This window comes from Diplotaxodon limnothrissa, linkage group LG16, assembly GCF_057381915.1.
Source record: "Diplotaxodon limnothrissa isolate DT_005_m linkage group LG16, D_limnothrissa_male_GT1.1, whole genome shotgun sequence".
NCBI lineage: Eukaryota > Metazoa > Chordata > Actinopteri > Cichliformes > Cichlidae > Diplotaxodon > Diplotaxodon limnothrissa.
Window position 1 is genome coordinate 36,686,528 of NC_140611.1, and position 26,799 is coordinate 36,713,326.

Sequence of the window (26,799 nt, forward strand, 5' to 3'; positions counted from 1 at the left end):
AGCCAGCTGACCAGACAGGAGTGAACACCCATCTGAATGCCAAGGAGCTGAAGAGAGACAGGCACACTGCAAATGTGTTTAACAGACACTGGTGCTTTCTGTTGATGCAGACATGCATGTTTGCTTAACAAGAAGACAAGCATCAGCTCGTGGTCTGAAGGGGCCGTGAGGGCAGGCTTCCTTGCCTCCTCATTATCTCTCACTGTCATTTGCAATGTGGTTTCCCAGAGCACCCCACATTACACCCCATGAATAAAAGCATGCTTGTGGTTCACAATAGAGCTCGGGCTTCACCATGAAAAGGGGGAAGGGCTTTGCATTCCTCCACTGACCTCCTGTTTGCAGCAGATATTAAATAATAAGTCCTTCTCCTTGTTTGCTCTCACCAGCAGCGAGCACTTATCAAAGAGATAAGACGAAGCCCAACTGTCCCCCAGCCTGACGGTGCATTCGCAGCTTTGATGCAGAAAGTAGAGTAGATGTGCTTTGTCTGCATTTTTCTCTGGAGAGGTGCGGTGAAGCGACGGAGAGCAGCATTTCAGGGAATCCAGGGAGAACAATGTCATCATTCAGTTTGAGTGACTATCTTGGGAGACTGATGCTGACTGCATGCTTGCGATATTTAATCTGGGTGACCGTGCATACCTCATTCATGTCACTTCTGTATCGAAAGTGCAGCATCAGCCAACTGCAAATTCAGCAGGTTTGATTAAGTGCAAGCCAATAATGCGTGGTCCCCCCCCCCCCCAAAAAAAATAAATAAATAAATAAAATAAGAACATTTAGAGCCAATGTCAGATTAGGGCACACAGAAGGTCTTGATTTAAACACAACATGGCTTAAAAGCTTTAACTCTCCTTTGACGTCGACTAATCGACGTTGTTTACTGTGGGTTCAAAGAAGTGTTGAAGGAGGGCTCAGGAAACACATGTTTTTCTTAGCAAAGAAAGTGTGACACAAAGGAAGGGGGCTTATGATAGCAACAACTTCCGAATGCTGGCATCAGCAGGAAGAGGTGCACCCACTCTCAACAGGCTGTATTGTTCTAGAAAAACAATGGTTGACAGCTGCTTCATGGCTTGATGCCACTTTTTTCATGGCACACTACGATACTGCTGCTGGAACTTCTAATGTATGAAGGATACCAGTTATATGCTATATTTTCCATAGCCCATATGGAAAATATAGTCCATATTCAGCCCTAACGGCCAATGGGAGATAGAGAAGTAAAACTCATTTTGTCTCCAAGCCCCTTTTCGCTCTGTCTCTTTATTCAAGTGAAGATGAAGCACTCAGCTCTATCTGCCCACAGATGCTGACGCTGAGTTTGTCCTCCATTCGTAATTGCCTATGGCATAAGGAGAATCCACAGTCATTGGCAGAATCACAGCTGGACACTGTGTCTCAGTGTCCAGAGAGTTTGCGTCAATTCACATATTTTTCTACGTTATTGTGCTGTGAAAAAACAGATTTGTGTTTGGTCTGCTACACAACATTAGGTCCAGATGTCAGTTGTGAAACTAGCGATGGCAGTGTTTTCTAAGCATCACAAGCTTTAGTGACGCATCGCTCCTTGTGCCATAGTTTAATTTAATCATTGTTTGTACAAAAAATTTCTTTTTGAAGGGAAAATAAGGACAGTAAGGAAAATCATCCTGTTTGCAGACTTCTAGCTGCAGGCCAGTTGCTTTTGTGGGATCTGATTTAATACACTGCAGTGTATGTGTGGACATGTTTAACCTGAACAGTGAGACAAACTGATGCATGTCTTCCTCAATGGGTATCTTATCTCTTTGGCATCTGTTGGATGTGTTTAATCAGCTCCTTGAACGTGGATATCTAAAACACTTGAATTACTGTGACTTTCAGCTTTGAAGGCACTGCACATCTGCTTTTCTGTGTGACATTATTATAATTTTTTGGAACCTGTCAGTCCTCGTTTGTACGTGTGTGTGTTTGATTTTTTTTCTGGACCTCTGAGTCAGAGATGGACTGAGTCATTACATCTAAAGCCTGTTTTAAATTCATCTGATTTGGAACTGTTTGTTCTGACTTGGAGTTTAAATCGAGACATTTAATTCAGTTTGGATACCTGGAAATTATCCAGTTTGGACAGAAATGGAAACTTCTGCAGGTTGCAGACAGGCTCAAGCACCTCCAATAAAGCGGTCTCTGTTGTTAACAATTAAAGCCTTTTTACGAGGCCAAAATTTAAGCGGCGAACTAAACCCATTCTCTGTTTTTTCCAGTAAAAAAACTGATTTATTCTTTGCTTCCAGAATGCTCCTCCTGCGACACATTTCTCGGTCCTCTCACCCTGAGCAGCCTGGAGTTATAAGACGAAGCAAAGATTGCATCAGGAATGCTGGCAGTTTAATGCTGTTCTCCAGGCTGCGCAGAAAGGGGGTGGGGTGCCTGGCTGGAACTGGGAGGAGAAGAAAAGAGGGGAGGGGGGATTTGGGAATATTCTTTGTCCTCGCCCAGCAGTTCGACACACAACTGGAGAAACGACGCGAGCTCCTCGTTGGAAAAGAAGAAAAACCTGGATGGCTTAATATGAAGAGCGGGAGGACTTTGATTTAAAAGAGAAACCCTGCGTAAGACCACGACTTTAATGAAAAGGAAGACCTGGAATCATAACTGAAGGTAAAACACCTCACAGACAAAGCGCGGCGGGGACGCGGGAGCATCTTCTCTTAGCTTTGGCTAACAAATAAGAGCTTTAACTAGACTTTTATCTTCAACTTCTCGGGCCTGTCCGCCGGTGGCTGTGATTGTAAAGCGTCGGAGGTCACTGCAGCGTTTTTAATAAGCCGTGCGTTACAGCACAAATCCGTTAAACGAGAGTTTACGCGCACAGTGTGAAAGCAGGGAGCGCTAATTAAAGAGAGAAAAGGGGAATCTTACGGCACATTAAGGCAAAGATATCTAATTAGCAGAATGTGCAGTTACAGCTGCGTTGGCACGCGGACTATTTATCTCGTTTTAACGGGACTTTTATCTGCATCCACTTTGTGATTGGACGGTCAGGAACCGTCTGGTTTTTTCCCCCCTGGAATCTGCCCACACACGCTTATGTGGGATATTAGCTGCAATATCGATACTTTCTTAACGGTTTTCAGGATTTATAAAAACAATGTCGCCCACCGGTTTGCTTTGATAACAGTCGGTAACGTTAACGGAGCACGCGGGGCACCGCGCTGACGACGTGTCCAGTCGTTGGCCACGAGGAGGAATTTTATTCCCTGCAAATGGATTAGCTTCCTTAAAATTTCATATCGGAATTCGTGGATTTGGGTTTTTAAATGATTTTTCTTGTTTTCTTGTCATTACTCTTCTTCAGTTTTACTAATTAAGTAGGTTTTATGATGTGACTCACTGTGCTGTGATGGGCGGATGGTTTGGGATGTCTTTTCTCCCCCAAACCCGGTTCTATCGTTAAACTTAACCGGAAGTCACTCCTTACTCAGGTCTGCTCGGTCCCTGCTTACTTGTCGGTCTCTCCCCCCTGCTTCAGGACAGGGGCTTCTATGCTTAAGCGCATTGGGGTACCGGAAGGTTAACTACAGCGAGCCTCCCAGATGTGGCACAAAACCCTCTCTGTTCAGCAGCAGTGTTGAATCTCCACTGGGTGAAAGCAGCCTGTTTTCTGTCAAATACCACACAGACAGGCCCGGGCTGGCTCTGCAGACAAGGCTGAAACTCATTTGTCTTTTGAGGGATGAGTGGGGAGCATCTAGGGAGTCTCTGCAAAATCTTAATTGTTAATACTGATGTTTGCATCACCCCCTCTAGTATATGTAAGGTTCAAGCTATATAAAATGTGGTCATTGAAAGCAGATGGATTTTACATTACATTACTGTTTCTTTGATAGGTGGGTAGGCCCATGAGAGGTTTCAGAGTCAGCACAGCTGAAGGAGACTAAAAGCAGGGTAGAAACGCTACAAAAACTCATCAAAATTTGGATGAACACTTCCGCTGCCGTGACTTCAGGTCCCTTGTTTTGTTATGTGCAGTGTACCAGCATTGATGAGTGGAAGTGATAAGCTCGATTCCAAAAATTGTTTTTGATGGAGTCTGTTATTCATCCCAATCCCTGCTCGGAATTTGATCCAGCGAGGTCCTGCATTTCTGTTAGGCAATCTTTATGTAAAAGTTGATAAATTGTTGAGTAACTTAGCAGTTCGCACGTGATGGACTAGTGAATAGTGGTGCTGAGAAGGAGCTGTAAAACTAAAAATAAGGATATGAGCAACAGGCCCATCTACATACCATTCTTTGATTCCAGTGCTCAATTATCAAGAGCAGCTGAGAGTTACATAATTCAGCTCTTTCTACTTCCAGCTTTTTGCTTTAATAATAATAATGGATACTTTATTGATCCCCATGGGGAAATTACTTGTTTTTCTCTGCATTTGACCCATTCACTCAGTGAAGCAGTGGGCAGCCCACTAAGCAGGCGCCCGGGGAGCAGTGTGTAGGGACGGTACCTTGCTCAGGGGTACCTCAGGGTAGCCGTTAAGTGGATTCGAACCGCCGACCTTCCGATCATGGGGCGACCACTTTACCTACTGAGCTATCCCTGCCCCAGGCTGCTTGTGTAGGCTTGCTTGTGAGGCAGCACTCAGACTTGAACAAAATGTCAGTTCTTACTAACTATTAACCTACATTTCAAGCAGCTGAGGATCATCTTGACCTTTAGTCCTTCTGGCTTTGCATCAACAAAACTACAGTATAGCTCAGTTTAGATGGAGGGTAAAGGTAGTTCTCACAAATATTTAGTATGTGTTATCTCCATGGAAACCCAACAGTTGCGATACCACACTTTTGTGTTGCTGCATCTCTTTGCATGTAGAAATGAAATGGCTGCATACAGCAACAACATAAACCACAGATGAGATACTGAGAGGGGAGCAGTGACTAAACGCAGGAAGATAATTGTTTGATTTAGTAGTTAATGTTTCAGACTGAATCGTCAAACTTGCTGATCATTTATCTGATTGTCATTACCCAGTTGTTCCTGCACAATGCAAAATGTTCTTTATCTAGGGAAGTTGTTGTGTTGTTTTGTTTTTTGTCCTTGCCAACCCTGCGTCAAACATGAGTACCACTCACACTGGAGAGTTGCCCAGTATAACAAACCACTTATTGAGCTGGAGCGCTGAGGAGAGTAATCTTTAGAAGGCTTTTCAGTGGTAGTTGGTGTTGGAATCGTTCGGGTCACTTTTCCCTTATTTGATCTAGTTGGTCTTTTCATGCATGCAGTTTTTCTTAGCCACACAGCATATTATCAGCTAAAAGGCTTGTTGCAGGTGTGCATGTATACTTTTAATCAGCAGTTATGAATGAACGTTTAAATGATGTTAAACGTGATTTCTCCCTCACTGCTAAAAACATGGGGGTAGATGGAAAAGTATCATAATCCAAGCTATGAATAAATCCTACAAATGTGCTGGGTGAATAATTTGAGGCTTTCATGTCCAGCGTTTCTTTTCACGGCATAACGGCGTCACTCGTTGGCACAGTCTCACGAAACCTCAAGCTAAGGAAGTTCTTTCACACAGACGACATGACCCATGAGCTGATCTGACTGAAAAACTGAGCAGTTTGTCAGCTGAGAGTAGTTTCCACACAGACTTCAATACAACCATCTTTTTAAAACTATAGAGAGCGCCCCCTTTTGGGCATTTGAAAGAATGCCGATTTGAGGTACTTGCAGTTGGCTTCAACTTTTAAACTCTAAAGATATGTTTGGATGTTATATAAACTCTGTGGTATGATGTGGTGAATATGTTCTTTTTTTGGTTTGTTTGTTTTTTGTAACCATAATATATAAGTTATTCAAAACTTCATGCTTTTATATTCACAGTAGGGATGGGAGGATGGAAATCCAGAATCTGTTCCATCAAGCTCATGGGTTGCTTTTTTCATTCCAGCCGTGTTTCTCTGCTCACATCCATGTCCTGGCAGTGGAGATTTGGATATAAATTAGTTGCACTGAGCAGGAAATAAATAAATTTAAAAAAGTATAAATAGAATGCATGGTGATGTCAGGATCAGTCGAGTCCATTCCTTTGTGCTGATGTTGCCGTAGGGTGCTAGCTGTTCTTTGTCAAGAATAAAAAGCACAAAACTAACAATGATGACACAGTGTTAAAAGTCATTTCCCATTTCTTTAGTCGAGTTGATGAAAAAGGTCACAGATAAAAGTTCAACAGACAAGAAATAGTGTTTGTGCAACAACAGAGTGCTTCCCACATGGCTGTTAAGCTAAAAACTTTGCATACGTTGGGCTTCAGCTTAAAAAAAATTGAGAAAACTGGTCAAAGGGAAGACAAAAGGGCAAAAAAAACCAGGTGATTAACAGTATTTGTAAGTTATGACCTTGAGAAATAGGAAAAATCCAGCGAAGAGGGATCTGGCCCTTCAGTTGATCCATCTGCTGCGCACGGATTTGTCATCAGAAATGTCTCAGCCTGAGAGTTCAGGTTGTGTTGAAGAATAAAGGTGGTCACAACAACAATTGACTTTTGATCTCACTATTAACATAGATAACAAAACATTATATTTAATATATAGTGTATATACATCACATGATAACAACTAAAGAAATGAGGGCTGACTTGAGGTTTTCGCACAGCGCTACTTTTTATTTTATGATTCATATAGTTGAATAAAGGCTTTTCAGTCTTTATGACCGATACATGAACAGAGTCGTTTCAAGGCAGAGGCAAAAAGCAGCATAAGAGTTTGAATAGAAACTTGTACCTTATGTAGCTGGTTGAAGTGCAGCAGCTTGGTTTATAGTTCTGGATAATTACACAGCTGAAGTTATGAGGTGTGAAACCACTCACGCTCTTCATTACTACCTTGTTGTCAGATTACTAAAATTCAGTTAAGAACAACCACACGTGGCTCTGAATTAGTTTGTAACTTCTTAAACTTCTGTGAATGTCACTGAACTCTGTAAAAGATGAAGACAGCTTTCAGTGTCTTTGCACAGCAGTGTCGTAACATGGAAATGTGGTGCTTGACAGAAATTTTTCTTGCTGAAGTTTCCTCACACTAACACGCGCATGCTTCTTTTTTTTAATGTCTGACCTCAGGGCTTTTTCTTCTCTTTTTTTGCTGTGATAAACACCATGTACCATGTCTGCTGGTTAGACTGTCTGCACATCGCAGTCTGCCTGTGGTTACATGATTTTGATTGCATCTATTCAGACTATATCAGATCCTTGCCTGAACATGCCTGCAGATTTTACTCCATGGCTGTAATGGGTACTACTGTGAGGGTGGCATAATAGCACCACCTTGTGTTGCATAAACATGATACACCTACTACAGTGTATTTAAATGTTAAGTACTACTGTATTTCTTTTTTTGGTCATATTTTAGTGACCCATATTCCTTCACGCGCTTTCTGTTGTTGGGCCAGCTTCTTGGTAAAGACATCCAGAAATTAACTTTGATATATGCTTTTTTTTTTTTTTTCTCTTACACAGACATAGCTGTGTTCCTGTTCCAAAGACAAAATGAGTTGGAGCTTCCTCACACGCCTTTTGGATGAGATTTCCAATCACTCCACCTTTGTGGGCAAGATCTGGCTCACCCTCCTCATTGTTTTTCGGATTGTGCTGACGGTTGTTGGAGGAGAGTCGATCTACTACGATGAACAGAGTAAATTTGTGTGTAACACGCAGCAACCTGGTTGCGAGAACGTATGCTATGACGCCTTTGCGCCATTGTCGCACATTCGCTTCTGGGTGTTTCAGGTGATTATGATCACCACTCCCACCATCATGTACCTTGGGTTTGCTATGCACAAGATTGCTCGCATGGATGACGATGACTACAGGCCCCAGGGCAGGAAGAGGATGCCTATAGTGAGCCGTGGTGCTAACAGGGACTATGAGGAAGCGGAGGACAATGGGGAGGAGGATCCCATGATCATTGAAGAAATTGAGCCAGAAAAGGAAAAGGAGGTTGCGGAAAAGCCCAAGAAAAAGCACGACGGGCGCCGTCGCATCAAGAGAGATGGCCTGATGAAGGTCTACGTGTTCCAGCTGTTATCACGTGCCATCTTTGAGACCTCCTTCCTGTTTGGACAGTACATCCTTTATGGTCTGGAAGTGGCACCGTCGTACGTATGCACACGTTCCCCTTGCCCGCACACAGTGGATTGCTTCGTGTCACGCCCAACAGAGAAAACTATCTTCCTGCTTATAATGTATGCCGTCAGCGCCTTGTGTCTCCTCTTTACCCTGTTGGAGATCCTGCACCTTGGCATCAGTGGTATCCGTGACTGCTTTTGCACGCCACGGCCCCGGCACCCCACCCCACGACACTCAGCTCTGGCCAGCCAGAGGTCCTCCATCTGCCGCCAGCCCTCTGCGCCTCCAGGCTATCACACTGCTTTGAAGAAGGATCCATCTGGAAAACTGGGATTTCGAGATAACCTGGGAGACTCAGGTCGCGAGTCTTTCGGGGACGAGGCATCGTCTCGGGAGCTGGAGAGGCTGCGCAGGCACCTAAAACTGGCCCAGCAGCATCTGGATATGGCATACCAGAACGAGGAGAGCAGCCCGTCACGCAGCAGCAGCCCCGAATCTAACGGCACTGCAGTGGAGCAGAACAGGCTAAACTTTGCCCAGGAAAAGCAGAGCAGTACCTGTGACAAAGGTGAGGCTTCCATCTTTGTCTCTTGATAACCACAGTTTTATTTTATTTTTTCTGGCTGTTTTTGAAACTCATTGCTTAACAACCCTGATGATCTGTCTGCAGGTCTTCGTGCATAGATTCTCATCAGCTGGGCAGTTAACATGAGGAGCAGTGAGAGGACACAAGGGATTTGAACCAAGGGGAGTCTGTATGTGTGAGTGGGATGTTGTGAAATTGCTTGAGGTGGATGAAGTCAGCCCAAGCCTTCCAGTGTTATGGCCGACTGTGGTCGAGCATCGGTTCACATTGCAAGAACGGTCGTCTCAACCCAGCAATACTCGAGACACAAGCCGGTCTAAAGATCCAAAGTGCTTACAAACTGCCATAGTGCAACAAGAACAGTTAAGGTTACCATGTGCTTCTCCCTCAGGGCAGCTATTTTTTTTTTATTTTTTATAAATATAATTAACTTTAAGTCTTAGAGCTATTAGTCATTTTTATGAGTTTGTCCTCCATTGGATGTTCAGTGATTGCATCTAAAGTTTGCATTAGATTAAAACTGGAAAACTTAATGGGATTTTTCTAAGGCCAAGCCAGATGTGCAAAAAAAGATGTTGAAACTGTAAGAATTTTGTGTTTTGTGCAGAAGTGAGAGTGCTTTTACATGCAAACAAAGGGTTAATGGACACAGCACCACTCATAAAGAAAAGGTACTGGAGTTATTGTCATGCTGATGAAGACTTTGAGGTGTAACATTTCATACAAAGGTTTCCCTCAAGTGTGTCAAAGGATTTGTTTTTTGTGATTTTGATGATGTTGCACCAGTCAACATTCCCAAGTCTGGCGCCTGACTGGTGACTGGAACACACTTGGGATGCCTTTGTCCAAAGGAATAGACAAACCTGGGTAATGCTTGAAAACCATTTAACTCTTGATAATGACTTGCATTGTTTTAAACATTTAATACTGTATTTTTGTATTAGTTGTAAGTGTTGTTGTCTTGACTCTTGTCACTGTGGCCAACACGTTTGGGATTATTTTGTTTTTTTCCCTGTTTTTCAAAGAGTATTTGCTACTGTCTTAGCTCCCTGATGCCAGATTTTGTTGGACTGGTGTATTCTGTTTGGTACAGTTGAGATAATATTGCAACACTTTTTTCTTTAATATTTAAATAATTTTGTTTTCTTATTTTATTAGGTACACATCATGTATGACCACAAGAAATGTTAACTTTTGGGTTTTTTTTTTTTGTTTGTTTTTTTCCTTTTGGTTAAGTGGGGATAAAACTGTATCTGTTTGATATCTGAAAGTGCTGATTGCTGGATGAGTGTTTTCACTGTTCCAGGATCTGTAATCAAATCAATGTGAATTTAATGCCTTGAACGCGCTCTGACGAGATGCCATCTTTTTCTATTCTGAATAATACCCACAGTGCCAATTCATATTTTCATCTCAAGTTATTTTTGAACAATGCTTTTTGTACTTTTTATACTTTTTGTATTGATAGAACTTTGTGGTTAGTTTTAAAATAAAAATCCAGCAAATTCAGATTTTTGGTCCTAGTTTTCCTTTGTTTACAAATATTGTTTTAGACAACATTGGACAATAGAGCATACCAGTAAAGGTAACGTAGACATTATCTCACGTCCCACAATCTTGGGTAAAATTTGGAAAGTGGTCCAGTTAAATAGATCCATCTTTGTATGTATTGAAAAAGGCCACAAGTATAACTCGGTTACTTTCCATCAGTGACCTGTACAGTGACTTGAATGATGTCTGTGAGGTCTAATACTTGCCAATTTCACCTGCAAATGACTAATCCAAGCTGATATGTCGGGTCACTTCTATCTACATTCACTGAATACCTGAGTAGCTACACTTACCGCTTTCAGAAGTGCACAGTCTGGCGACTGGAGGCCATTTGAGTGCACAGAAAACCAGTCAGAGGTGATCTGAGCTTTATGACACAGTGCTCTATCCTGCTGTCCATGCCACATTCAAAGTCAGTTAAACTACCTTTCTTCTCCATTTTGGTGCTCAGGTCTTGACCATGCCCAAACATTGAATTGGTATAATGTAACTGGCCAGTTAGATATTTGAGTGTGATCTAAAAAAAAAACCCAAAAGGCCTCCAGTGAGGTTTTATCATTAAATAAATTATTTGGGGATTTGGCCATACATTTAATTTTCTATGAATAGGTTTTATTTGCAACTTAAATCAGACAGGGCACTGCCTCATAGCAAGAAGGTCCTGAGTTTGATTCCTCCACCTCACTCGGGCCTTTCTGTGTGGAGTTTGCATGTTCTCCTCCCCGGGTACTCCAGCTTCCTCCAACAGTCCAAACACATGCGGTTGGTGGGGTTAGGTTAATTGGTGAATCTAAATTGCCCATAGGCGTGAATGTGAGTGCAAATGATTGTCTGTCTCTGTGATAGCCCTGTGTCAGGCTGACGGCCTGTCCAGGGTGTATCCTGCCTCTCGCACCTATGGCCGCTGGGATAGGCTCCAACCTCCTGCGACACTGACAAGGATAATGTAAGACAATTGATGGTTGGACAGACACCATTATTGATGCTATACAGTATGGTATACATTTATTTTCAGTAAATCAGATTATTTTACTTTCTGGTACTGAACATTAGCGTAGTACATTTTATATGGCTACTTTAGACTTCTGCTACAACTCTGAATTATGCCACATTCAGAAGTTTGCAGACGACACAGCCATCATGGGGTGTATCTGGGATGATCAGGAAGAGGAGTACAGAAGTCTGGTGAGGAACTTTGTCGCATGGAGTCACACAAACCACCTGCAACTCAACACCTCAAAGACTAAGGAACTGGTTGTGGACTTCGGGAGGTCTAGAGCAGGTCCACTGCCGGTTCAGATAGAGGGGGAGGAGGTGGAGGTGGAGGTGGTCAACAAGTACAAGTACCTCGGGCTGTGGGTGGACAATAAACTGGACTGGTCATGCAACACAGAGCACCTGTATAAAAAAGCCCAAAGCCGACTGTACTTCCTCAGGAGGCTGAGGTCTTTTAACATCTGCAGGAAGCTCCTGAGGATGTTTTACCAGTCAGTGGTTGCTGGAGTACTTTTCTATGCTGTGGTGTGCTGGGGGAGCAGCACAGCAAAGAAGGACTCATCCAGGCTGGAAAAACTGATCAGGAGGGCTAGCTCTGTGGTCGGCATGAAGCTGGACACTCTGGTGACAGTGGCAGAGAAAAGGACACTAAAGAAACTGATGGACATTATGGACAATGCCAGGCATCCTCTGCACACGGCCATTAACAACCAGAAGAGTCTGTTCAGTGACAGGTTGCTTCTCCCCAAGACAAGAACTAACAGACTTAAAAACTCCTTTGTCCCACACGCCATCAGACTGTTTAACTCCTCTCTGGAGGGGAGAGGGAGGGGAAACAGGAGGACAAAGGAGGGGGGAACAACTAAGCTGTAGTGCCTCTTCACCTCACTGTGCAATACTTTTTGTAAATAGTCAACAGTGCAATAGACTCAATACTTGAAATGTGCAATTCACTTGTATTTTTATTTTTTATTCCTATTTATTCTATTTATCCCCTTCGTATATTTTATTTATATTGTCTCTGTATTTATATATGTGTGTGTGTGTGTGTATATATATATATATATATATATATATATATATATATATATATATATATATATATATACAGTGGGGCAAAAAAGTATTTAGTCAGCCACCGATTGTGCAAGTTCCCCCACTTAAAATGATGACAGAGGTCAGTAATTTGCACCAGAGGTACACTTCAACTGTGAGAGACAGAATGTGAAAAAAAAATCCATGAATCCACATGGTAGGATTTGTAAAGAATTTATTCGTAAATTCGGGTGGAAAATAAGTATTTGGTCACCTCAAACAAGGAAAATCTCTGGCTCTCACAGACCTGTAACGTCTTCTGTAAGAAGCTTTTCTGTCCCCCACTCGTTACCTGTATGAATGGCACCTGTTTGAACTCATCATCTGTATAAAAGACACCTGTCCACAGCCTCAAACAGTCAGACTCCAAACTCCGCCATGGCCAAGACCAAAGAGCTTTCGAAGGACACCAGGAAAAGTATTGTAGACCTGCACCAGACTGGGAAGAGTGAATCTACAATAGGCAAGCAGCTTGGTGTGAAAAAATCAACTGTGGGAGCAATCATCAGAAAATGGAAGACATACAAGACCACTGATAATCTCCCACGATCTGGGGCTCCACGCAAGATCTCATCCCGTGGGGTCAAAATGATCATGAGAACGGTGAGCAAAGATCCCAGAACCACACGGGGGGACCTGGTGAATGACCTGCAGAGAGCTGGGACCAAAGTAACAAAGGTCACCATCAGTAACACACTACAACGGCAGGGAATCAAATCCCGCAGTGCCAGACGTGTTCCGCTGCTGAAGCCAGTGCATGTCCAGGCCCGTCTGAAGTTTGCCAGAGAGCACATGGATGATACAGCAGAGGATTGGGAGAATGTCATGTGGTCAGATGAAACCAAAGTAGAACTTTTTGGTATAAACTCAACTCGTCGTGTTTGGAGGAAGAAGAATACTGAGTTGCATCCCAAGAACACCATACCTACTGTGAAGCATGGGGGTGGGAACATCATGCTATGGGGCTGTTTTTCTGCCAAGGGGACAGGACGACTGATCCGTGTTAAGGACAGAATGAATGGGGCCATGTATCGTGAGATTTTGAGCCAAAACCTCCTTCCATCAGTGAGAACTTTGAAGATGAAACGAGGCTGGGTCTTCCAACATGACAATGATCCAAAACACACCGCCCGGGCAACAAAGGCGTGGCTCCGTAAGAAGCATTTGAAAGTCCTGGAGTGGCCTCGCCAGTCTCCAGACCTCAACCCCATAGAAAATCTGTGGCGGGAGTTGAAAGTCCGTGTTGCTCGGCGACAGCCCCAAAACATCACTGCTCTCGAGAAGATCTGCATGGAGGAATGGGCCAAAATACCAGCTACTGTGTGTGCAAACCTGGTAAAGACCTATAGTAAACGTTTGACCTCTGTTATTGCCAACAAAGGTTATGTTACAAAGTATTGAGTTGTATTTTTGTTATTGACCAAATACTTATTTTCCACCCTGATTTACGAATAAATTCTTTACAAATCCTACCATGTGAATTCATGGATTTTTTTTTTTCACATTCTGTCTCTCACAGTTGAAGTGTACCTCTGGTGCAAATTACTGACCTCTGTCATCATTTTAGGTGGGGGAACTTGCACAATCGGTGGCTGACTAAATTCTTTTTTGCCCCACTGTGTGTGTGTGTGTGTGTGTGTGTGTATATGTATATATATATATATATATATATATATATATATATATATATATATATATATATATATATATATATATATATATATATATATATATATATATATATATATATATATATATATATATATATATATATATATATATATATATATATATATAATATTCTGTAACTCTGAAACTTCTGTCGGTGCTGTGCTTTTTGGAAATCGAATTTCCCAGAGGAACCCACCCGAGGGATTAATAAAGTTCTATCTAATCTAATCTAGACAGCCAGTGACCTCTAGAGGAATTAGGTGATACCTACACTCCATTTTTAAAAAGCTTTCTGAGAACAGAAAGTTGAAGAAACAACATAATATTCTAAATAGCACTTTTTAAACCCATTTTACAGCCATATAGACAAACTAATCCACCCTGGCTGACAAACTGATGATTTTTAACAGAAAATACTTGGCTTTGTTGACTAATACAGCAGGTAATAAGCTTTTGCAGGTCAGTCCTATATGTAGAAGTCTGAAAGTCTGATACTAAACAGCAAATGAAGAAATATTTTACTCAATTAGTCCCAAAACACACAAACATATTTTTACATGTACGCTTACGTGGTATCTCAAACTAAACGGACCACAGATCATTTTTAAAAATGATTTAAAATTGTAGTTTAACCTTGACAGTGACAGCAACATTATAGAAGAGGAAAAGAAATAATTTATATACCTGCAATTAAAATGCATCTGTCAATATGAGGGCTTTAATAATATGTCAAGTTATCTGCAATTAGAATGTTTTTCCACTTTTACAAATCTGATTTTTTGACTTAAAGAAGCAAAATGATGCACAAACAGCTCCAAACATTGCAACAATCAGAAGAGCAAATGTGACATTAAGTCCGGTCTCAGCATTGCGGACAGAGAGCTCCATACCAAGGAACCTCACAGTGGCATTGTTGTCAGTGATTGGTGGTGCAGCTGTTTCTGCAGAAAAGACACAGAAACCAAAGTTTTCGTATTATTTTTTAACATTTGCAGGCAGTAACTGTAAATCAAAGCCCTATTTTACCTGTTGTTAGAATTCCTCCACAGAAATTGCATTAAGGTTTAAATTTATTTGGTGTGGTGTAGCAGGTTTGACTACAACTACAGTTGCTAGCACTCTGCTAGCAACTGAACTGGACCTCTGAATTTTGTTCTCAGTATTCTGAGCACTTTTAATGCTATTATTTACAACAAGGTTTCTTGCATGTCTATACACCTCTAAGTAGCAGGTGTCTGTGAGCTGGTAAGAAAGACACTAACAAAATGAAAACATTAGCTTTCACTATGTCAGAGCATTATTTTTGCACCGTGTCTAATTATCATGCTAATTTTAGCTATTTGTTAGTAAGCTAGTGCTGTAAACTAACACACATCTTACATCTGTCTAAATGATCTGCATTCATACAATACACAAGCTCAACTCTTACATCTGTCTAAATGATCTGCATTCATACAATACACAAGCTCAACTCTGCTATAATGCTTAAGCTCAACTTACAAAATGCTTGTATGCAGGAATAGATATTTAGGACCCCCTCAGTATCCCTGTTCCTTCTGATCATGGAACTGCATATCGTATTGCAGCTGTCCAGTTTAGGTGTCCTAAAAGGCTTGCTTTTGCACTGTGGAAGCACCTTGTTAGGTGGGAATTCCACTTCTCTTAACTTTAATGCATTTTGCAGTTTTTAGCAATGTAACTGTGTCAATGGAGAGCCAGCCTGGCTGGTTAGCATTAGCTGAAAACTTCCCACACAAATATATTGTGTTCTGACTTTAAAGTACCAAGTTGGTAATAGCCATAATGCTGAACTGATACAACTAAACATAGACTTTAAATATTTATGTTTACAGTAGGGTGGCCACGTACTTATCTTTTACGTACTATTTACAATCCATGGTGTCAATTTACCTTCCACAGGATTCAAGCACTCATGTCCTGACGCAGGGTGAGGGAATCCATTGCAGGTTATGATTTTAGAGTAGTCGGAAACAGATTTCTTAGCTACTCGAGAAATATTAGGGTCTGAATGATTCACGTAAAAAAAACCAAATCTCTCTGAAAAGCCTTTAGCCCACTCAAAGTTGTCCATCAGTGACCAAGCTGTGTAGCCACGGATGTCTACACCATCTAGTAAGTAAGCTGGGAAGAGAAAAGAGATAAGTTAACTTTTTTGCACTTAAAATCTAGTTTCTTAATGTTTCCACAAAAGAAAAAAAAAAAAACAGCCACATTTTATCTGAGACATATTTATAGCCTTCTTCTCTAACTGTGCTGGTCCTAAATAGATTTAAAGATAAATTTTTCATACCTTTTAACGCCTGGTTGATGTATTTTTCGTAGTAGTGGCTCCTGTGAGTATCATTTAGATCAACAGTGCCCCGCTCTGAGATGCCATTCTCAGTGATAATAATTGGTGGATTTCCATATTCCTCCTTGATAAAATTAAGTATTCTGCGGAATCCAAATGGTGTGACTTTCAGCCAGCCTGAACCTGAATCCAGCCAGGTGAGATCAACAGTTGACCCTGCACCCCTGTGAAGATCAAAAAGGTTAGATTTTTGAGTTTGAGTAAAACAATGAAATAAGTTTCACATTTCAGTAAACAGCCACAGCAGAGAACAAAGTCAGCTGTGCTAAATCTGTTGGTTTCTTTTATTAGAAGAAAAATGAAAGATTACTCTATTAATATTTATCTAACATTTGCTTACTTGTCTCCATCATAGTGCTGAAGGTTCTTATAGTCCACAGGGAATGTTAGGACAGTGGTGTAATAGTTGAACCCAAAATAATCATAAGTGCCTTTAATTCTTTTAGCCTCCTCCGGAGTGAACTCAGGCAGCCTGGAAAATGGAAGTGAAACCAACAGGTTATGTGGTTGTTGAAAAAAGGACCAAACAACAAAAAAAGTGAAAATGTCCTGCTGCTTTTAAAGGTAACTTTATAGCAATTTTTTTTTCCTTTTGGGGCCTAAATGTACTTTTTGAATACCTAGATTCTGACAGACCAGCAGCAAGGCTTCGCTCACGAATGACTGTCTTCATTATGTCATTGTAGTCGCCATTATATACAGGATGGGCAAACCAGCCAATGTAGAACTGCACAAAAAGACACACAAAAGACACTTGAAATAACCACTATGACATATTGCTTTAAAATATAAGAAGAACTGGTGTACCTGAATGGCGCGTATTGCAGCATCATAGTCCTCCTGCTTATAAGGATTTCTGGGTTCAGACCAGTCAGAGTTAATTGTGATGGAGATAATTCCATTCTGTTTGGCCCTGTACTTGTCATTGTAAATATGCCAGGCCTCAGCATGAGCTTTAAGCAGGTTGTGACCAACAACGTAGGGCAGAGTACCTGGTCGGAAACTGATCCCTGGAGACAAACAGACACATTTGCAGCCTCTTTATATTTTTTGTTGTTGAGGGTTTGGTCAAGGATTGCTTTATTGTTTTTACAGAAGACATATTGTTTGATGTTTGAAACAGTACATTTTGTTTTGAACAATTTTGGTGTCCTTATATACAGTTTTGCATGTTCAGTAACAGTACTATTCCTATTTTTTAAATAAAGCAGACAACCAGGAATACTAAAGCATAAAGCTCACCTGGGGCACCTACTCCATAACCATGTCCTATCATGGCTACATTGTAGGGTTCGTTTATAGTTATCCAAAATTTCACTTTGTGGCCAAGTCTGTCAAAGATGAAGTCAGCATAATCTCTGAATTTGGTAACAATAGTGTCATTTTCCCATCCCCCAATATCCTGCAGGGCTTGTGGAAGGTCCCAGTGGTACAGAGTGACCTGAAAGCAAAGGGAAAGGGTTTACTGACGTTATTGAATTTACCAATTCTAGTACAGTTCTTTTAGCTGTAATTATACATACATGAGGCTGAATGTTTGCAGCAATCAGTGCATCCACCAGTCTGTGGTAGTAATTGAGTCCAGCCTCATTAATGTAGTTGGTGGTACCATCAGGAAGGACCCTTGACCATGATATGGAGAATCGATAATGGGTCACCTTGAGTTGCTTTAATATGGCAACATCCTCTTCTACTTTATTGTAACTGTCACAAGCTATGTCCCCATTGTCATCATTGGAGATTCGGAGATGAGTGTGAGCAAACTTGTCCCAAATACTGAGACCTTTTCCATCAGCTCTCCACCCTCCTTCAATCTGAAAGGAATAAGTATAAAACAGTAATTTGAAACGAATGAAAATAGAGTAAGCATTGCAATATATGTGCAGTGGCCTTATCTAGGGTACCTGGTATGATGCTGTGGCAGTACTCCAAATGAAATCATCTTGAAAATGTCCATAAAGTACCTTCTCATCATCTGGCAATGGGAAACCATTATCCTTTATGATGTTATAATAGAAATGAGCTGAGTACTTGGGTGTTCTTGACCGATTTGGGTTACTGAAGTCCACGTGGTGCAGGCCAAATCCAACGTTGTACCCATTAAGCCACTCAAAAGAATCCATTAGAGAGGTTGCAGTGTATCCTTTCACAGTCACACCATCAACTTTATAGGCTGTAATGTAAACAAGCGCACAAAAAAATTAGGTACATTAAAAATACTTATAATGATCGTGCAATGTAGCTAATAAAATCACTTTGACAGTATACCTTTCAGAGCCTCATCAATATAGGCCTTGTAAAAAAACACTCTGGCAGAATCATCCCAAGTTGTCTGTGCTTCTGTAGCAACTCCGTTCTCAGTAATATAAATCTCTGGATCACCATACTCCTCCTTTATCCAGTTGAGGAGTCGCCTCAAGCCCCAGGCCACAACTTTTTGGTTAGGAATGGCTGTAGTTGGTGAATCATTTTCCTCTTCTTCCTTGAAGTCCCAGTCATATTCATAAGACGCAGGGCTAAGCCGAGCTGTAACATGGCTTACAATCTTTGTAGTGTAATGATTTACACAGAATACGTCAGCAGTTCCCTTGATGAAGTTCTTTTCTTCTTCAGTAAAGGAAGGAAGTCTTGACTGTGGAAGACTTTGGATTTCACTTTTGTTCCCAACTTGCCACTTCAGTGCATCAGGATAGTCACCATTCTTAAAAATAGGATGTGCAAACCATCCCAGTTGGAACTGCATCGCCCGGTCAGCAGCCACCACTTCACGGCGAACGCTGACATCTTTAGGTTCAGCCCAATCAGCATTGAGGGCTATGGAGATTAGACCACCCTGAGACTGGCGATACTTGTCATCATATGTATGGTAGGCCTTGGCATGGGCTTTAATGAGGTTGTGTGCAACTATGTATGGTCCATACCCTGGGTCCTTAACATTTGGTGGCATATTTCCAAGTCCATATCCAGACCATGCAATTGTCTGAGGCTGGTTAATGGTTATCCAGAATTTCACTCTGTCACCAAATGTAGCAAAGCAGAAGTCGCAATAGTCATTAAAAATGTCTATCATCTCTGCACTTTCCCAGCCATTGACCTTTTGCAAAGCTTCAGGAAGGTCCCAGTGGTACAGTGTTACCATGGGTTCGATATTGTACGCTATAAGACCATCAATGAGTCTGTTGTAGTAGTCAACACCTTTCTGGTTGAGGGACTTACGTGTGCCATCAGGAAAGATCCTGGACCAGGACAAAGAGAATCTGTATGACTTCACCCTCAGAGCCCGCAGCATGTAGAGATCTTCATTAAGTCTGTTGTAACTGTCACAGGCTACATTGCCGTTTGCATTATCAGGAATAGTGTTAGTTGTCTGAGTGAATGTATCCCATATACTAGGACCTTTGCCATCAGCATTCCAGCCACCTTCAATTTGGTAGGCCGACGAAGAAATTCCCCAACTGAAGCCCTCAGGAAAAGTGCCATAATGGTACATTTTTCTATCAAAGTTTGACTGTGAAGAGAATTTCTCCCAAACTACCTTTGCCTGAGATGGAACTTCTGAGGGTGGTAAAGCAGCTAAACGTCGAGTTAATGGCCTTTCTGCAGCTTTAAACTTCTTACTTTTTTGTGAACTGAAACCGTTTTGCTCGATAATCTCAGCGTACAAATATGCAGATTGCTTTGGGGTCCTTGGTCTGGATCCCACTTCAAAGTTGACATAGTGAAGACCAAATCTTTGACTGTAGCCTTGGTTTGCCTCAAATCCATCCATGAGTGACTGCACTGTGAATCGCTGCACATCCACTCCATCTGTGAGTGTTGCTACAAAATGAACAAACAAAAACAAAATTAATATTTGAATTATTTTAACTCTCTCTCTAAAAAAAATGTGCCCTCAAATTGGGGAAATCTCCAACACTAACCTTTCAGGGCCTCATTGATGTAACTTTTCATATAGTCCATTCTGCTGGTGTCAGTGAGACTGTCAACACTGTAATCTGTTGGCATCCCATTTCCTGTTATGTATACAGGTAATTTGTTAGCACTCAGGTATTCTGTTGCAATGTAGTTCAGGAGCCTTCTAAGTCCCCAAGGAACAGGATAGATCCAGTCAGAAGCTGTGGAACTCCATGTGGGGTCCACAGTTGCATGGAAGTCACCCACACCGTCAGGACCAGGGGTGCACCCACCATCACTGTTGCTGACCAGCCGAGAAGTATAGTGATTTAAACCAAAAAAGTCAGCAGTACCAAGTATCCTCTTGCTCTCTGTTGGAGTGAAAACTGGGAGCTTTGCTGGTACAGAGTCAGGGCATGCTGTTTTCTTCTGTTCCACCTGATCTTTGAGTATTGCAGGATAATCTCCGTCTACAAATATGGGATGTGCAAACCAGCCCAGCATAAACTGCAGGTAACGGTCTGCAGCTGCTACGTCTTCAGGTTTGGCAGGGTCACTGGGCTCAGCCCAGTCAGAGTTCAAGGCAATGCCCACTTTTCCTCCTTGTGTTTTCCTGTAATTGTCATTATAGACATGCCAGGCCTCGGCATGGGACTTGAGAATATTGTGAGTGACCTGATAATGCAAAATCAAATGTTAAGTACATTAGTGCAATAATTACACTTGTAATAAAGTGATTAATTGTAGTATTCTAATAACATCACTGTCACCTGATAGGAAGATTCCACATAGTCCTTTACTCCTGGGGCATGCACACCAGTACCATACCCGACATGGCTCACTACCCAGGGACTATTGAATGTGTTCCAGATCTTGACTCTGTCTCCAAACCTGGAGAAGCAGAAATCTGCATAGTCTTTGAAGGCCTCTACAATGGAGGCATTGGTCCATCCACCATAATTCTGGAGTGCTTGAGGCAGATCCCAGTGGTACAGAGTGACAATGGGTTGTATGCCAGATGCAACGAGAGCATTTATCAGCTGGTCATAGTATTGAGCTCCTTTTTCTGATTGGCTCTGTCGGTACCCTGTGGGGAAAATACGGGCCCAAGAGATGGAAAACTGGTAGGTGTCGACCTGAAGACCTCGCAGAAGGTAGACATCATAATCTACCTTACGGTAACTGTCGCAAGCTAGGTCAGCTGTCTGATTTGCAAAGGCCAAGCCCTCATGACCAAACCGGTCCCAAATAGTCTCTCCTTTCCCACCTTCTGACCAGCCACCTTCAGTCTTAAAGGATACGCTGGAGGTGGCCCACTGGAAGCCAGAGAGGAATGATTCCTGAAGGAAAAGATCTCGTTCTGCTGTAGTCTGGGACTTAAATTTATCCCACACAGTCTGATAACTGTTTCTTAACCCTGTCACCCTGGTGTGGTGTGAACCTGCATGACTTTCAGAAAATAAAAAGACATAAATATCACACGTGAACTTAAAAAAAAATAGAATAACAATATATGTGAATCAGAAAATGAACTCTTACTTGACAAGAGCATCTTCCATGTCCAGCTTGCCTAACACGTCCTTCATGTCACACCCCACAATATTCAGGCCATTGTCCATCAGGACTGTGTTGTGGTCAAGAAACAGTTAAGTCTTGTCAGTTATAAAACAGTAAGTATAAAGAAATAAAAAATGCATTCCCTTTGGATGGGTTGCTACAGACGTCTGGTGAGAATGTCATGTTAACAACACCTTTAGAAATATATTTACTTAGAAACACACTTGGTAATGTGTTCAGTACTTATTTTACCCGCCCTATTTGTACATTTGGCAGCTCAATTGAGGACAAAATGCAGAATTTAATAGTATAGAATGTAATGTTATAATACATTATGTAATATCAGATTAGGATGGTGTATCCTAATAAAATGGGTCATAATATTTGCTTATATTTGCTAATACTTGGGTTACCAAAAGAAATTTTAGTCAACTAAAATCTACAGTGCAAACACTTTCTTCATTTAACCCAATATTCTTGGTACAATGCATCTGTCATAACAGTTATGCAGAAAGCATTGACTGTGGTCCAACATTTTCTATTAGCACTTTACTGGCTCATAATATGATGACATGACACTCATCACTTTCACTTGATAACTCTTCCACTTTTATGAGAGCAGTATTGTCAATTTTTACAGTGTTGACTAATGTTATATTAATGTGTTTTTTCTTCAGTAAATACCAGAGGATTTCTTTATTTGACATAATATTTTTTTTATTTTTCCATGATTACCAGTGTGAGCACTGGTTTCAGTGGCGCTGGTCATTGTTTTGGTGTTAATATCTCTTAACAGTTCCACATATTATACGATATTAACTTCATCTTCTGGTTTAAGTGTAATACACTTCATCTACCTCCAGTCAGACGCAAAAGTTTGTATGGCAAATCACTGTCATATTTATGAAAGCTCATGGGGCTAGGAAACCTCACTGTCCACTTTTAGTCACCGGTGCTAGTTTCAGTCAGTATGCAAATGTACTCTTTATAAGGTTGGGGAAACCTGCATGCAGTTAAGACTGAAGAAGTCACTTGGATGAGTGATGAAGCGTTACTCCAACTGAAAACTCTACATCCAGATGAACAGAATTAACTTTTTGAGATTATATGCTATATATCTGTAAATATAAATTTAGTTGTATAGCTCTTCATATTCATTGGTAATTTAATGGAAAATAACAGCATAAAATATAATTGTATTTACCATTTAAAAAATTTCCAAGAACCTGATAATTACTCTGGGAACAGTCATGAGCAGTCATCTTGTACAGCAGGATAGGCAAGTTCCCAATGGACATCTACAGTGTTACAGAATATGCAGATGCAGCAGTTTAACAGTAATGCAAAATCTGAAAAGCTAGGAATTTTTTCATCATGTGTTTACTCTACCTGTATCCTCCTTAGCTCGTTTTCAAAATTTGAGGAGATAACACAGTTATATTCAATGTGCACCGACAAGAAATCCATCTATTAAAAATAGAAGATACACAACGGCATACCATTACACTCAAGCCTCTTGATCAAAAAATAAACTGTATGTGATACTCTTTGATGTATATATAACACACTACTATTGTTTCAAAAATATACCATTACATAGTCATGTGAAACAAAAAGTGCCAGAACATCATTGTTTAAAAAAAATTTATGGGGCGACCGTGGCTCAGGGGGTTGGGAAGCGCATCTGTAACCGGAAGGTCGCCGGTTCGATCCCCGGGCTCTCTGTCCTGGTCGTTGTGTCCTTGGGCAAGACACTTTACCCTACTGGTGTTGGCCAGAGGGGCCGATGGTGCGATATGGCAGCCTCGCTTCTGTCAGTCTCCCCCAGGGCAGCTGTGGCTACAACCGTAGCTCCCTCCACCAGTGTGTGAATGAACAGTGGCATTGTAAAGTGCTTTGGGTGCCTTGAAAAGTGCTATATAAATCCAATCCATTATTATTATAAAAATGTCTATTAAAAAAATTGTCAATTTGTCATATAAATGAATGTAAAGCTTCTTTTGTGAGTCACCACAATAGACAGTTCAGTATAATTAATTTGGCATGGATCTTTATGTTTTATGAACTGTCACAGAAATTTCTCTCAAACTGTGGACCTTTAACACATTGCTAAAACCGTATCAATTCATTTTCAACCATACCAAATTAGGTTGAAATATAATTTTTTATTTACATAGCATTAAACATGAAAATAGCACATTGCAACCCACAACCACCAAACATGTGGTCCTCTCATTACATCAAACGGAAAACAGGCAACCATGTTTGAGAAAATATTCAAAGTGCACAAACCAGAGATAGCCATTTCTGAAAGTAGCATTAATACCATGCAGAAATATGAAACAGGAAAACAGGACAGCGCTGTTCACAACCACCAAACACGCAAACCAGGGGAAGTATGCTTCAAACGGTGATACAGCCTACTCTGAGCTGTCGCTTTCTTGTTCAAGTATCTGGCACTGGGTTCAGAGTAAAATCCTATCTGCCTCACACAGCCCTCCATGAGAAGAATAAATGTGATGTTATTTTCCATCTTTTTTCATTGCATTGCAACTACATCTCTTATAAAGAAACCACACAATATCATATCTTAAGCCTTGGATTGTAGCCTCAGAGATGCTAAGCAACATCAACAAGCTTTTGATTTGGTTAAATCACAAGCTTTAACCATTGCCTGGTAGGCAAGACTGGCCTATCAGGCAATAAGAGTTTGGATTTAACAGCATGTCATTTTACCCCAATTCCTTTGGTCCCCCCTGATATATGAGGCATCTAGATCTTGGACAGAGAACTCACTTTGGTAAATGGCCTGCATTTGTATAGCGCTTTTCTAGTCCATAGGACCCCAAAGCACTTTACACTACATTCAGTCATTCACACACTGGTGATGGCAGCTACATTGTAGCTACAGCTGCCCTGGGGCGCACTGACAGAGGCGAGGCTGCCGGACACAGGCGCCACCGGGCCCTCTGACCACCACCAGTAGGCAAACACGGGGTTAGTATCTTGCCCAAGGATATTTGGCATGCAGCCAGGATGCAGCCTGGGATCGAACCACCGACCTTCTGATTAGTGGCTGACCTGCTCTGCCACCTGAGCTACAGCCACCCCCCACTTTCTTCTTATCTAGGCAAGCTAATCTCCAATTCAAGGGTAAAGGTGATTCTCCCTGTACCCTCAAAAAGCTTCGCATATTTCTAATAGCTCTGGGCAAATAAGCATGTCTCATTGTTATTTTCAGATTGATTTTCTTTTCAATTTTAACAATAAAGGGACTTGGTCTTAATTAAAGCTTAAGGTATACATAACGTTTACATACATAATGAAATAGAGTATTTAACTTACTGCTGTTGAATCTTTAATGTGGGAGAGGGAAGTCATATCTGTTGCTCTCAACCCAATTGACAGACGTCTTCCTGTAAATGTAGAAGCATTTAAATCTTTTTTTAATATTTATTTTAATATAAAATGTCTGCTGTAAAAATGGCTTGTTGGGTCAAACTGTACAGTGACATACATACAAGATTATTTTAGTGAATTCAATTGCTGCTGAGATAATCATGACGGTAATATGTCTGATAAATAATGTTTTGAAGGCTTTCAGTATCAGTTGGCCATAAAGTATTTTTAACAGGTGGTATTTTTAACAGTATTTTAACTTCTTAAGACATACAGAAAATCTGATGTGTTGTGTAATATTACAAAAACGCCTAAAATACACATCTATGTGTTTATTTTATGACACCAAAATGTAACTTCTTGACATATATGAGAACTGGAAAACAGCAAATATGACATTTAATGGTCATTTATTTTTGTTTGTTTTATTTACCTTTTGATAGTAGTTTCCAATCAAACTTGATTTTTAAAATGCTTATTTTTTTTAGCAGTTTTCTCAAAATACTGATTTTGTGTTTTTAAAGGTGAAATTAAAAACTCCTTTTGTAAAAGCCTTTGCATCTGATTTCTCAGCAACATTTTTAAAATAGCTTATTTTAAGGAATGTTTTGGAGAAATTTCTCAAGATTTCTTACTTCTGATTTTTACTCTATTTGCTTAGTATCTCATCTTAATTGTCTCTTTTTCTTCTAACTCACCTTTGTCAGGAAAGCGCTGATGGTACATCTGGTAAATGTTCTTGTTTAGTTGAAGGAAGTTCTGCAGAAAACTGGGAGCATGTGCAGGCTGCCCGTCATGCCAAACACCATCCAGTGTCAACCATGAGTGTGCAAGTGGTGCAAACTCTTGGAAGGCAAACTCTGCATACTGCTGAAACATCTGTGCCAGCTCCTGGCTCTCCCAGCCTCCATACCTTGATTGCAGAGACTCTGGAACTGTCCATCCATGAAGGATGACCAGAGGCTGAAGACCTGCTTCCAGCAGCTGTTTCAGCAGGGTCTGGTAACATCTAACCACAGCCTGCTGGGGCTGGCTGGGGTGGCCTGTAGGAAGAAGTTGAGCCCATGACAGCGGTACTTTGAAGTGGGTCACCCCTCTGCTCTGCAGGTACTCAAAGTACTGCTTAGAGCCAGGAGGAACGGGATGACTGCAGTCAAAGGCATCATTTATGTTTCTGTCTGAGCTTCTGACCACCTGCTTTGTCAGAGGCCCTGCAAGAAGCATGAAGTCCACCCTTCCATTCACCTCACTGCTCTGACAACCACGGAGACAAAAAACGTACAGACAAAAGACCCACAACAACTTCTTCATTGTGGCTCAAAAGAAAGGAACGAAGTGAAAATATTCACTGGTTGCAGAGTTCTTTAAGGCAACTTTTGTTCCTTCTTATTGCATAATTACCCAATCAAGATCGGTATCTTGTGTAATTATTACAAGTGAACATGTTTATTGTAGCTGTGAAATATGGTCAGAAAGACTCTGGACTCAATCTACTGATAATTGAATCCCTATCTTGCAGTGATCTGAAAAGTCTCGAATTTGCAGCTGCAATATACCTTTTAAAATG

The 26,799-nt window shown here is 41.1% G+C and overlaps 2 protein-coding genes across 2 annotated transcripts; one reads left to right on the forward strand and one right to left on the reverse strand.

Moving 5' to 3' along the window:
• Nucleotides 1–2,507: 2,507 nt before the first annotated feature.
• Nucleotides 2,508–10,127, forward strand: gjc4b (gap junction protein gamma 4b). The gene is made up of 3 exons (XM_085374192.1): nt 2,508–2,646; nt 7,504–8,680; nt 8,783–10,127. Exons 2-3 carry the CDS (start codon nt 7,534–7,536, stop codon nt 8,794–8,796), a joined length of 1,161 nt encoding a protein of 386 aa, XP_085230318.1. The 5' UTR covers nt 2,508–2,646; nt 7,504–7,533; the 3' UTR covers nt 8,797–10,127.
• Nucleotides 10,128–14,755: 4,628 nt separating this feature from the next.
• On the reverse strand, nt 14,756–26,456 carry LOC146616615 (lactase/phlorizin hydrolase). The gene is made up of 17 exons (XM_085374324.1): nt 25,931–26,456; nt 25,179–25,249; nt 23,223–23,300; nt 23,038–23,131; nt 21,816–21,900; nt 21,047–21,725; nt 20,303–20,951; nt 18,651–20,201; nt 18,287–18,555; nt 17,906–18,196; nt 17,625–17,823; nt 17,190–17,392; nt 17,003–17,109; nt 16,723–16,854; nt 16,323–16,546; nt 15,923–16,153; nt 14,756–14,952 (listed from the first exon to the last, which is right to left on the reverse strand). Exons 1-17 carry the CDS (start codon nt 26,454–26,456, stop codon nt 14,756–14,758), a joined length of 5,586 nt encoding a protein of 1,861 aa, XP_085230450.1.
• Nucleotides 26,457–26,799: the final 343 nt, after the last annotated feature.

Excerpts from the sequence above, each read along its gene's own strand:
- gjc4b (XM_085374192.1), top strand. The coding sequence starts at position 7,534 with ATGAGTTGGAGCTTCCTCACACGCCTTTTGGATGAGATTTCCAATCAC.
- LOC146616615 (XM_085374324.1), bottom strand. The coding sequence starts at position 26,456 with ATGCTTCTTGCAGGGCCTCTGACAAAGCAGGTGGTCAGAAGCTCAGAC. Across the intron at positions 16,547-16,722 it reads CAGCACTATGATGGAGACAA|GGGTGCAGGGTCAACTGTTG; the intron begins GTAAGCAAATGT and ends TGATCTTCACAG. Across the intron at positions 16,154-16,322 it reads CATCAACCAGGCGTTAAAAG|CTTACTTACTAGATGGTGTA; the intron begins GTATGAAAAATT and ends TTCTCTTCCCAG.